This window comes from Myotis myotis, unplaced genomic scaffold (assembly GCF_014108235.1).
Source record: "Myotis myotis isolate mMyoMyo1 unplaced genomic scaffold, mMyoMyo1.p scaffold_m19_p_18, whole genome shotgun sequence".
Taxonomy (NCBI): domain Eukaryota; kingdom Metazoa; phylum Chordata; class Mammalia; order Chiroptera; family Vespertilionidae; genus Myotis; species Myotis myotis.
The window spans coordinates 30,754,555-30,767,709 of record NW_023416322.1 but is presented as its reverse complement, the minus strand read 5'-3'; the positions used below and the strand labels follow the sequence as shown (position 1 = coordinate 30,767,709).

Genomic DNA, 13,155 nt, shown 5'->3' with positions numbered 1-13,155 from the left:
AGGGGAGCATAACTCCCCACTCCTTAAGTGTGGGCTGCACATGGTGACTCCTACCCAAAGGGTATAGTATGAGGAGTGGGGAGGGGAAAAGGAACATAACTTGACAGTGGAGAAACCTGCCAAACACTACTTCAGCCAGATGATGACGGTTAATAAGTCATAATGATGACAGTGTGTGCCCTTGATATGAACTGATGAAAATGGTACCTCTGTGATCTTCCTCAAAAAAACAAACAAAAAACCCAAGTCCAATCATGAAAAATATCAGACAAATTCCAACAATCAGGTATCCTACAATATACCTAATCAGTATTCCTCAAAAGTGTCAAGGTCATAAAAAACATGGAAAGACTAAGAAGTTGTCCCAGCCAAGATGAGCCTAAGGAGATGTGACAACTAAATGTCATGTTATCCTGGATGGGAACCTAGGACAGAAAGACATTAGGTAAAAACCAAGGAAATCCTAATAAACTAAAGGATTTAGTTAATAATAAAGTATCAACATTGGTTCATTAATTTAAACAGATCTACCATACTCATGTAATATGTTCGTAATAGGAGAAACTATGTATGATGGCAGTGGGAAAGAGATATATGGGAACTCTCTGTACTATCTGTTCAATTTTTCTGTAAATCTAAAACAGTCCGAGAAAATAAAGTCTATTAATTTAAAAAATTAGACTCTAAGTTGTATACAAAAGTACGATTTCAACTTCATAAGTAATTGTGTATGGATAATAATACAGGTGATTTTTTCTTCCCGTTTTCTTTGGTCTCCAAATTTTCTCCAACATATTTATATTATTTTTATAATTTAAAAAAATGAATTTTATACCACTACACCCTAAGAATGGCCAAAATCCAGAACACTGACAATACCAAATGCTGACAAGGATATGGATTAACAGGAATTCTCATTCATTGCGGGTGGGAAAGCAAAATGGTATAGCCACTTGGGAAGACAGTTTGGCAGTTTCTTACAAAATTAACACACTCTTGCCACATGATCCAGAAAGTGTGCTCCTTGGTATTTAATCAAATAAGCTGAAAACATATCCACACAAAAACCTACACAGAGATGTTTACAGCAGCTTTATTCAAAGTGCTGAACCTTGGATAAATGAACTGTGGTAAGTCCAGATAATAGAATATTATTCAGCACTAGAAAGAAATAAAATGTCAAGCCACGAAAATACATAAAGGAAACTTAAATGTATATTACCAAGTTATAAAAGACAGTCTGCAAAGGCTGCGTAATTTATGATTTCAACTATATGACAATCTGAAAGAGGCAAAACTAGGGAAATGATAAAAAGATCAGTGGGTGCCAGGGCTTGGAGGGAGAGAGGACTAAAGCAGCAACTGAGAATTTTTAGGACAGTGAAACTATTCTGTGTACTATAATGGTGGATACATGTCATCATAAATTTGTGCAAACCCACAAAATATACAACACCAAGAGCAAACCCTAAGACAAACTGCAGACTCTGTATGACAACGATGTGTCAATGAAGGTTAAGTGTCAATGAAGGTTAATCAACGATAACAAATGTGCCCCTTTGGAAGGGGATGTTTATAATGGTGGAGGCAATGCCTGTGGGTGGGGGTGAGGGGCAGGAGGTTTGTGGGAAACCTCTGTACCTTCTGCTCAATTTTGCTGTGAACCTAAAACTACTCTAAAAAAGAAAGCCTATTAAATTTTTTAATGTATTTTAAAGTTAAGAATGAAATCTCAAAAAATTATATATATACATATATATACTAGTATACATATATATATCAAAGTGGATCTACCTCTGTTGTCAAAATTCACTATTCCTGCCCTAACCGGTTTGGCTCAGTGGAGAGAGTGTCAGCCTGCAGACTGAAGGGTCCCAGGTTCGATTCCGGTCAAGGGCATGTACCTTGGTTGCAGGCACATTCCCAGTAGGGGGTGTGCAGGAGGCAGCTGATCGATGTTTCTCTCATCAATGTTTCTAACTCTCTGTCCCTCTCCCTTCCTCTTTGTAAGAAATCAATAAAATATTTTTTTAAAAAAATTCACTATTCCTTAGTGAATAATTCAAAACAAGATAGAGTGAGCTATTTCATTTCTGCCATGAAAATCAAACCAAGTTCTGAAATATTCAAATCAGAAAAATGCCATAGCTTTAAACAGTTAAATAGTATTTTATTTTCACATAGGAATCTAGATCCACAAAATAATTTCACTAATTGCCACTTATCCCTGTTTCTTTCCCTGCCCACCAATTAAAAAAAAAAAATCTGTGTTCTCTTCAGTTATGATTTAATATAACCATTTTCTAGCCTGAACAACTGCTAAATATAATTAAGCAGAAAACTACTATATCATAGTTATAAGGTCTCAAAATTACCATGAGTTTGTGTTCTCTTACTGATTTCCTAAGACCACTGTCATATTAATTCAACTAGAGGCCTAGTGCACAAAATTCATGCGTGGGTAGGGTCCCTAGTGGCTGCCAACCGGAGCCTTCATTCATTCCATGCCGCCCCCTGGTGGTCAGCACACATCATAGCAAGCAATCGAACTCCCGGTTGGTCGAACTCCCGAGGGGACACTTGGCACATTAGGCTTTTATAAATATAGAAGATACCTCTGATAGACTATTCTTTACTAGGAAAAGAGAATATAAAAAGTAGTGTCTTGACTCAAACTATAGCCAAAAACAAACAAACAAACAAAAAAAAACCTACCTTATTCTAAGCCTCATCTTTAGCAAGTGAAGGGAAACAACAAATGTTAACTGTATGGAAACCAAATTAAATGCTTTCCAGCCCTAGTTCACAAATCCTTTGGTTCTTTTAAGTGTCAAAAGCAAAATCAATATGTATACCAATATTTAAACACCTACATCCAGAAGTTTAACACTGAGCAAAAGAGAGTATTCATGACAATAAAGTACGGCCCTGGCAGGGATGAGACACTTCGAACTGTGTCAATCAGCATCTAGTCTTCCCGAAGAGGAAAAAAGGAATAAGTAACCTGTCAAATAAGCTGCTTACCATTCCTTGAACTTTTTACCCTTGGCTGGGTGTTCTAATGATAAAAAATGCTGCCCAAGGCAGAAAAATACAAATAAGAATCATCTCTCTTTCAACCTTAATACCTCCAATCAGAAGTAACAAGGGTTTATTACTTGGGAAGGAGGAGTACTAGATTCCTCAAACCTTCTAATTCCAAGGCAATCAGTTTACGAATATAATCTACATAGGAAACTCATTTCTAAATAAAGGAATCATATTTGTCATTCGGGGACAAATAGTAAAATAGGAAAAGTAAAATAAGCCTTAAGACTTTAAGATATTTTAAAAATAAATATGAAATTATAATGAAGCTATTCAGAACAAAAGTTCATTGGTTATCTGATAATTATCTGTACGGCCAATGTAACCACTGGTCACCAAGAACAAAAACTTGTTCATTTCCCTCCTGATAGAATACAAAATTCCAGTCTTGCTATAAACCTGTGTTCCAGGTTGCCAGGACACACCTAATTTACATCTGTTGTCCTGGCATAATTAATGGGCCCATTTCATTTTCAAAAGTGTCAATAAACTATACAGTCCTCCTAATTTTAGTACATTTTGTGTCTGGAAGATTCCTGTTAAGATGCACGTAGTCCTTGGGCACTTGCATTTCCTAGTTTAGATAACTAAGGGCAAAGAAGTATTTATGGGGATTTGGAGGAATTGCTCTAAGTTTGTTCATCCAATGGGGAGGGGGGGGCTGGGTGCCATCTTCGTTAACAAACACCCCCTGGGTTTACTCCAGTATTGAAATTGTCAGTTAATCTGCTGGATTCCCCACCCAACCATAAATTTCCTAAGGGGGAGGACTACATATCATTCAGCTTTCGACCCCCAGTATCGAATCCTGTGTTTGTCATGCAGTAAGCACTCATTAAAGATTTTCCCTGGATGAATGAAAAAATATTAAGGCTAATACATAAACACAATAAAGGTTTTTCTTCAAGGGGGCTGCAGCACATAAGGATCAAACTCACCAACCGTAAACACAATAGTAAGTTCAGCCATTTAAAACATAAGAGAAAGAGAAACAGATACTTGAGAAGCTGGATTGGATTGTGAAGTAAAATACATACACAAATTAAAGGCAACCAGCTCCTCACCAGCTGTTCCTAGCGCTGGGTGTAGTCCTCCGTTCTCTTCTTTATATAGTACAAGACAGCCCAAGAGACTAGATGCTCTGAAATTCTTCTAATTCTAACAGTAATTTTCCTCTTTGACCTTGGAAAAGTTATTCAAACTCTTTGGGTAAATAATTAAATGAAAATTACATTTTTCACAGGGAGTCCTGGGCATTAATACACATACAACTATATTCTGATCTCAAAAACAGAATAAAACCCAAACTTAGGAGCACTACATTCAAAGCCCTTTTTTATCTAACCTCAAGCACAATTGTCTATGAACAGCAATTTTACTTTGTTTGTTTGTTTGCTTATGTATTTTTTAATCCTCACCTGAGGACATACTGGGAGAGAGAAAATACACTGAATTTAGAACCCAAAGACCCAGGTTTACTAGTAATTCTAAACACTCATTCGTGCAACACCCAGTCTCCTCTCTTATGAAACAGTGATAATACTAATACATTCATTCAGCAAGTATATACTGAGTAATACCTTGTATGTGTCACTAGACATTTGGCGCGGGGGGAGGGGAGGGGCATATGGATGTAGTCCCTGCCCTCAAGGAGCTTGTATTTTCCCTGTCTCACAAGGCTGTTGTAAAGATCAAATGTAAAAACACTGCAAACTGTAACACACACTTCAAGTAGCAAAGTGGTACGATGATTATTCTACCTTTTAATCACAATCTTTATTACAACAGCTTAGCAATACTCAATAAAGTATAGATGATCAGATATAATAGTCCACTACCTTCTGAACTCATTTTCCTAAGAACTGGAATTCAGGAGCCTAAAAAAAACCAGTTTGTTTCACAGTCTTAGCTCATGACTCTCAATATAACCATAAAGATAAAATGAACTGACAATTTAAGCCTGCAGTGTTACTCCAAGTAGAGTTGGGTGTGGGTTATGTTCCCCACACCTGGCAAGGAAGTATAAAGATTTTGAGGCCCCATGCAAAACCTACTGAATCATAACCCCTAACGACTGAGCCTGAGACTCTACCTTGGACAAGCACACCCAGTCATTCTTATGCTCACTAAAGCTTGAAAATCACTGCCATAATAATTCCTTGATCAAAAGCCATAATTTTAAACCATTTTCAAAAAATACCTGGGAAATCTGAGCCAAATAGAATTCAGCTACACTGAGAAAGCTCTTGAGAGGTACTTAGCAGTCAATGTTACATGACTCACACTTAACTCGTAAAAATACTTCTTGTGGCACTAACCTCTTTTTGTTCAATCATTTTCAAACTTCCACATAAAGGAAGAAAACAAAAGAAAGGAATGTCCATAAGATATTTGTAAGTTATTAAAATTAACTCTCAATAGTCAAATACATGGTGACGGGAGGAGGTTAGACTTTGGGTGGTAAGCACACAATGCAATATACAGATGATCCTATATAATAAAACCCTAATATGCAAATTGACCAAACGGCAGAACAAATAGTTGCTATGATGCGCACTGACCACCAGGGGGCAGACGCTCAATGCAGGAGCTGCCCCCTGGTGGTCATGCGCTCCCACAGAGGGAGTGCTGCTCAGCCAGAAGCTGGGCTCACAGCTGGTGAGCACAGCAGTGGTAGCGGGAGCCTCTCCCACCTCCGCTGCAGGCGGGCGGTAAGGAGCGAGAGGTTCCAGACTGCGAGAGGGTGCAGGCCGGGCTGAGGAACTCCCTCCTCCAGTGCACAAATTTCATGCACCAGGCCTCTAGTGTATTATAAAATTGTACATCTAAAACTTACATAATGTTATTACTCAGTATCACCCTAATAAATTTAATTTTCAAAAAATCTCAATAAACAAATTTATTTCAATATGTATGGCTTCTAATTTTTCTTATGGTTTAACTTTAACAAGGAAAAGTTGATGGTATATTATCCTACAGCTATCTAGGAGGAAGGCATATACTCTTTGCCTAGCATAAATATAATTGTGAATGGTTGCAAGCCAACCTTAGGAGTCCATGCTTATTAAAGACCCCACTACCCAAATACCAAAGAGACAAAACAAACTAGTCAACAGATAAACCTAATCCCTAAAAAAATATAGACAATGCATATCCATATCCACTGCACACTTAAACCCTTCTAAGGGTATCTCTCAAGAAATCAATCAAGAGCCCTTGGAACTTATTTGTTAAATGTTACTTCACATGCTATATAATTAGTGCAAAGATATATTTATTTTGGTTCTATCTGTTGAAAGCATCCTTCAGTCATTAGCCTCCAGGTGTATACACATCAAAGGAGAGACACTCAATATATGTTACACTGGGGAAAATTACAAGGTGGAAACGAACATTGCTAGTCAAGAAAACATTCCATCTACAGTAAAATTTAGAGCCAGAGGGCTTGTTCTTACTCTAGTACCAAGCCCTGCAGCATGGCTCTTTCCCAAACCAGTCAGAATCCAGTCAGTTTTAAAGGGAAAAAGGACAAACTGAACTATAGTGAATTTAGTTTAACAACTATTCCAAGATTCAATGAGGACAGGGCTTTGGTAAGACTTTAAAATAAAAGAAATTGATTCTCTTCCTTTTGTTCAAGCTTGTATTCCCATAAATCTCAAAGTTACTCTCTTTCACACCTCTAAGAGTTAGTTGTCCATACAACTGCAATAAATGAAAATTGGAATAAAATTATTGTGCACAGGAGTAAAGCATCTAAAATACGGGAAAGTCTTGGTTAAAAGGCAATTATCAAAGTCCATACATTCATCTATGACTTCATACAATTTACATCTACATGTAGTTAATCTACCTATGCCTAACCTTGACCCCCACTGGCACTTAACTTAGAGAGCTTTCCTGAGACAAGAGAGGTTACTTAAGGAACTTGGTGAGAGACCGAGAAAAAAAGCTCTAAGGCATGTTGCCTAAAGAATGCTTTAGGAAGATTAGTATCAACCCAACCAAGATCAAAACAAGTGGCAGTCACAGATACCCCTCAAGAATCATGTCTGTTTGCTCACTGATTTCCTCCTCTCACTTGAAAACCTAAGGAAAAGATGCAGATTTTGGAAAAAGGGACGGAAAGAAACTGTATGCATTTGACCCCTGAAGGTGGGGGTTAGGGAAATGACCTCCACCCAGTCAAAAATCCACATAAAACTTCCGACTTCCCAAAAAGTTTTCCCTCAACATCCTTGGGGGCCTGGTTCCAGGAACCCCCTGTAGATATTAAAATCTGAGGATGCTCAAGCCCCTCTATAAAATGGTGTAGATCAATGCATGATCCCAACTGCGGAATGAAACAGTACAGGTATTTATTGCATATAAATGGACCCATGCAGTTCAAACCCATGATGTTCAGGGTCCACAGTAGTTGAGGTTTCAGAGAATTTAACAACCAGCTCACTTCTGTGTTGCAATGATCACTATTTCCACTATAACAGCAGAGAAGCTTCAAAGAATTTGGAAATCAAAATACAATTAGGAAAGTGAAAAACTAATGTCAGGAAGATGTCTAATCATCACACTCTTCCAGAGAAAGGTTCTCTAGAAGCAGAGTGTTCTTTTGCCCAATGAAAGACAAAGTTCTCTACTCACCACCAAGAATATGCCAAAACGTGTTGTTTTTTCCTCGGAAGAGGAACAGACCTAGACTAGAACTTGGGTCCAAAGCAAGACCTGTCCTAAAGGACCCTCTTGAGGTCTCCTTTATGGTATATCTAGTTTATATCTGGACTCTGCTACAAAAGCCACAATAAAGGCACGAGGCCAGCAACTATGTTAGTATGCATACATATGAATGAAATGATCGATCTTGTTAGCTGTAGCCTTCTACAAAACTATTTGTTTAGTTCCTTTAGCTCCAATAATGAGTAAATGATTTAGAACGTTAAGATATTACAATTTTAAATAAACATTTTAGTTGTAAATGTAAAAACAAACAGCTGGATCCAAAGTTAACTTACAAAGGGAAAGGGAAATGATAATTCCAAAAGCTTCTATTGGAAGGAAACATCAGCCAGAGACTTTGAGTTATTTAGAAAGAAACAAATCAGGTGCCCCAGTACAAAGCAAAAGGTCACTACTGCATTCTATATCTGAATGCCCTTACTCTCAAAAAAATTAAGGATATATTGCCAGGGAATACTAGAAACTAGTATGTAGGACATTAACAGAGAAAAAAGCACCTATCTACAGGAAGGTCAGAGAACAGTTATCGTAAGAGCTCCAACCACCTGCTTTGGTGAGCTCCTCTTTCTTGAGATGGGAAGTAAGAGGAAACAGAATGAGTGGATACCAGAATAAAAACGTCAAAGACAAGGGCAGGGGGCATAAGGTGAATAAGAAAGGATGGGCTCTCTCTGCGCCATACCTTCAAGATCCTATCGGCTCTGAAACCTTGAGCAAACCTACTGTTTTACTAGAGGAAAGAAAGCCTCAAGGCTGTGGAAATTATAATTACATCTATAAAAAATGAGGACAACTTCATGAGAGCAAATCCAAGCACTGAGGGAGAAGGCAGAAGGGTGAAGAGAAGAACATACAAGATAGATTCCGTAAGAAGAAAAAAGATACAGCGCTGAAGACTGCTGAGAATGGAGATAATGAGAGCAAACACCACCTGCCCGTCAACCAGCAACCACTACATAAATTTTAATGCAACGTACAAAAACACACAAGTGTAGCTCCTGGGTCAGAGTAGGGGAGGAGGTCTGCACAGAAATCAGAGAGAAGGCAGCATCCTGCTGGAGCATTGAGGATGCAATGGGCAAGGAAGGATGGAAAATGGGGGGGGGGGGGGGGGGGCACGGGACTGCAGCAGGAAAGAGGATGGGTTGCAGCAGCAGAAGGGGCCTAAATAAAAAGGGGCAGGGAGGGAAAGCAACCTGGGGGCGAGAAAGATGAGGATAAAGTCAGGCGTGGGATCACAGGAAGACAGAGTAGGAGAGCGCGTGGAAACAGCCTGCCCTGCAAAAGCGGGGAGGTCAAAGACCCAAAAGGGGGTTATAATCGTCGACTAAAACACAAGGTTGAGTTTGGGACAGGACTGAACACAGGGGGCCGAAGAGGGATGCCCTCAGAGGGAGGTGGTGGTGGTGGAGACGACACCAGATTCAATATCCTGGTGTATGTACTGAGACCACCGTGCAGAGAAACTACAGGTCCAAGACCCCACCATCACCACCACCAAACCAAACCAAACCAAACCCGCACGCAAGCGTCAGAACAGAAGGTCTTCTAGGAGAATGAATACAAAGAGGAAGGGAGCAGGGGCCACACCGCAGGACAGGAACATAGGTAGGAAGGGGTGCTTAGCCCTAAGGAGAGGGGACTAAGGAAAGAAAAAGGAGTCGGGGGCGGAGCGAGGAGGATTCCGGAGGAAAAGTAGGAGAAGACGGAGGTTCTCCCCACTTGGGCCGGAGGGCAGCGGGGACGGCGCTCCTCCGGGGCTGCCGGGAGTGTGGAGAGCAACAAACTCTGATGCCGCGGGTGAGAACTTGGGGAGCACACACAGCGGCGGGGTCAGAGGAGGAGCTGCGGCCGGTGAGCAGCCAGAGGGGTTCGTTACGAGCACAGCGCGGGGCGGCGAGGAGCAGCGAGCAGCGTGCCCCCGGGGAAGGCAGAGGGGCAGACACGAAGCCGAAGGAATGGGGGCGGGGGTAACAGCGGGCAGGGCGCAGGGGCTGTGACTGAAGACCGAAGGGAGCCAGGTGGTGGTGGTGGGGGGGGGGGTCGCGAAAAGCAGGGGTGTGGTTGGGAACCAACCCCGGGGAGGTGCGAGGCCCGGGGTCCCGGGGGCGGGTCAGGGGAGGGTGGAGGTTCGGCCCGAGGGTGACAGGGGTCGAGGGGAGATGCGTGGTCTAGCGGAGGGTCTGGGGCGGGGTGGGGCGGCGGGCAGCCCGGATACTCACACCTCCAGAATGCGGTCCCCCTTGCGCACCCCGGCGCGATCGGCCGCCCCCCCGGGCAGCACGGCGCTCACATGCTGCAGCGGCGCGTACAGCTCCCCGTTGATGCTCCGCAGCTGCCCGCCCTCGCTCACTTGGCCCCGCACGTTGAAGCCGTAGCCGGACTCGGACTTGACGATGCGCACGACCCGCGGGCCGCTGCCTCCGCCGTTCCCGGCGCAGTGGAGCCCTGAACCCCCACCGCCGCCGCCGCCTCCGTTCCGGTGAGGGGCTGCGGGGTGAATCCCTTCCCCGTCCTCGTCCGCCATCTTGCGAGCCAGCGAGCCGTATCCCCGCCCCCGACGCCTCCACTCCCTCCCGCGCGCGCTCGCGCCGCTCCGCAGCCGCGCGACCCCTCGCGCGCTCGCTGCCGACCGCGGGACCCCCGTGGGCCCCGAGCTGCAGGCCGGGGTGAGGGACGACACGAGGCGAGGGAAGAAGGACGTCGTGCACTGTGGAGCCTCCTGGGAGATGTAGTTTATGGGCTGTGGGGACTGAGAGGGTGCTGGGCCCTGCGGGAGTTGAGGTTATATGACGCAGTCGGGAGCAAGGCCTGCTGGGAGTTGTAGTTTTCCTTTTATGCTCTTAGGCGTTTCATCTGTTGGATAGCGAGTGTGTGGCAGACTGATTCAACTGTTGATGTCTTTTTTTTCTTCTTCTTCTTATTTCATAGGCTCTAAGCCAATGATATTAGGGCGAGTTAACGTTTGTAACTCAATACAGTCTTAAGTTATAACAACTCATTTGCACAGGTGGTCACATTTTATTCCATGGCGCCAACTTCTTGAGACTACTGGATCGTGAATTAGTTTGTGTATTTCACATATTAGAAAACTGAACCTTAGAGTGCTCAAAGTCATCCAGCTATTAAGTAACAGGAACTAAGGCCCAGTTATATTTGTGCAACTTTTCCTGTATTGCAACTACATAAATAGTAGGCCCCAGTCCAGCCTGTGTGGCTCAGTGGTGGAGCGTGGGCCCATGCGCCCAGAGGTGGTGAGTTGGATTCAGGTCATGCCACATGCCCTGTGTGCAGGCTCCATCCCCAGCAGGGGCATGCAGGAGACAGCCAACTGAGATTGATGTTTCTCTCTCATCCACGTTTCTCTCTCCTCTCCCTCTTCCTTCCTCTCTAACAATTAATAAAAACATATTTTTTTAAAGATAGGACCCCCAACTATACAGAAATATATAGAGGGAGAGGGGAAACTATGGCCTTACTGATTTAAAACTGAATAGTAGTGTGGCTAAGTAATTTCAATCGAGCAATGATTTCAAAGTCACCTTTATTTCTAATTCATTTTGTTTCCCCCAACAGTACAGTAGAATTATTTGCAAATGGCAGCAATTGATGTATTTTGGCTACCTTCCCAAACACAAACTTACAGATATTGTGCAGAATGCCTAGGAAAAGCAAGTTAGAAGAGCAAGAGCAAAAATAATGTAAATATCTTAAGCATTTAATTCTCAAGTCTGGTATTTGATTTTACCTATTGGAAGGCTAACAGGTTAGTCTGTTACTGTTTCATGGATGTTGATAAAAGACACAAGATTCTTGGGTAAGAGACAAAGGACTCAAAACAAGAAGCAACACGAGCTTCAGCATGTTTGTGTCAATTCCTCTTGTCCCCCAAGTCTCACGGGCTCGGATGAAAGCTTTGCTCTTGGTGGATTTACATCATGGCTGAGGAACACTGGGCATGGGGAGCCCACCATTTTATCGGAAGCAGTAAGTAAACCTGTTCCTTGTCCTGGAGGAAGACATTATTTCATCCCTCAGAGTCACTCACTATAAACACAGCCCTAGCAAAGAGGAGCCTTGCATTCTTGGCATTCCCAGGAAGATGAGTAGAAGCATTAAAAACCCACCAAGGGCCGTCTCTCTCAACATTACTATGTGCCAAACACTATGCTAAGATTATCTATAATCTCAGTTAATCCTCACAAACCAATAATGTCCCTATTTTATAGATGAATAGCCAGGAATAGAGAGGTGACACAGCTAATAAGCAATGGATGCAGGAGCAGCAACAGGGATACATAGTTAAAAGACAGTCGAAGTTAACTTACAGAGGCCTGATGACTGATAAAAGCCACAAGCAGCCCCCTGAAATAATTTATGAATTATGTAAGGGTTTCCAGGAATTGCTCAGAGGAAGAAAAATAAAAATCCAGTAAAAATAATTAAAGATATCTCACAAAATATGAGGATTCAAATTTGTTATATTAGAACATAAAAATTGTGACCTTATAACCAAGCTAATTAAGAAGGGTCTTGATTAGTTACACAATATGGACATTAATAAAAGTTGAAACAAGAATTTAAATAATAATGGCATTTGGGTTGATCATGTAGTATCATTCAGTTTGACCTGAGTGCTGGATGGGAAGAAACATCTCCACTAACGCACAGCATCAGAAAAAGAAAAAGGGAGCTTCCACTAAAAGAACTAATTTTTTTCCATTTGTTTATTTGACAAAAAAGTACTGAATGCCTACTCTGTTCTAGGCTCTGTGATCGTGACTAGGAATACAAAGATCAATACGATGATATCTACTAACTCCATGAAGGGCAATATGGCAATATGTGAAGGCATGTACTCCTTGATCTAGGGATTCCACTTCTAGGAGTTCATTCTACTCTCACACTTGAACATGTGTGAAATGACATTTTGTGACGTTAGTAGTTGCAGTATTGTTTGCGTTCACAGAAGATTGGAAATAACCTAACGTTCATTGATTGAATTATGATACACCCACAATAAAAAACTGAGTAACTAAATAAAGACTAAGGAAGTTGTTTATGTACTGAAATGGCATGGCCACAAGGATACTGTACATAAGTAAGTGGAAAAGAGGTGCAGCACGATCAGGGGGACATATACCATCTTGGTATGAAAGGGGGACCATAGATATGTTTGTATCTCTGGAAGTATTCACACGAAACTGACAACTTGGCCTCTGGGGAGGAGAACCGGACAGCAGAGATGGGGCCAGGCGTAGGAGGGAGACTTTTCCTTTCTGTAATTTCTGAATTTTTGGACAGATGAATGTGTTGCCTGTTCAAAAAATATAA

General features: G+C 42.0%; 1 protein-coding gene and 1 long non-coding RNA gene across 6 annotated transcripts in view; one reads left to right on the top strand and one right to left on the bottom strand.

Annotated features, from left to right (window-relative positions):
• The window catches only part of SNX27 (sorting nexin 27), a 52,671-nt gene extending 42,298 nt beyond the window's left edge, over window positions 1-10,373 (bottom strand). For 2 of the 4 annotated variants that reach the window (XM_036342920.1, XM_036342921.1), the window contains exon 1: window positions 10,044-10,373. In XM_036342920.1, coding sequence (XP_036198813.1) covers window positions 10,044-10,348 — 305 coding nt within the window. In that variant the 5' untranslated portion in view covers window positions 10,349-10,373. The remainder of the gene's footprint in view (window positions 1-10,043) is intronic. The other 2 variants (XM_036342923.1, XM_036342922.1) reach the window with 2 other exon arrangements.
• Window positions 9,416-12,933, top strand: LOC118672893. 2 transcript variants are annotated; one of them, XR_004973241.1, is made up of 3 exons: window positions 9,416-9,621; window positions 10,157-11,808; window positions 12,589-12,933. It is a non-coding gene; the product is annotated as an uncharacterized LOC118672893 (long non-coding RNA). The 2 variants fall into 2 exon arrangements; XR_004973240.1 differs by having other exon boundaries at window positions 9,417-9,675.
• Window positions 12,934-13,155: the final 222 nt, after the last annotated feature.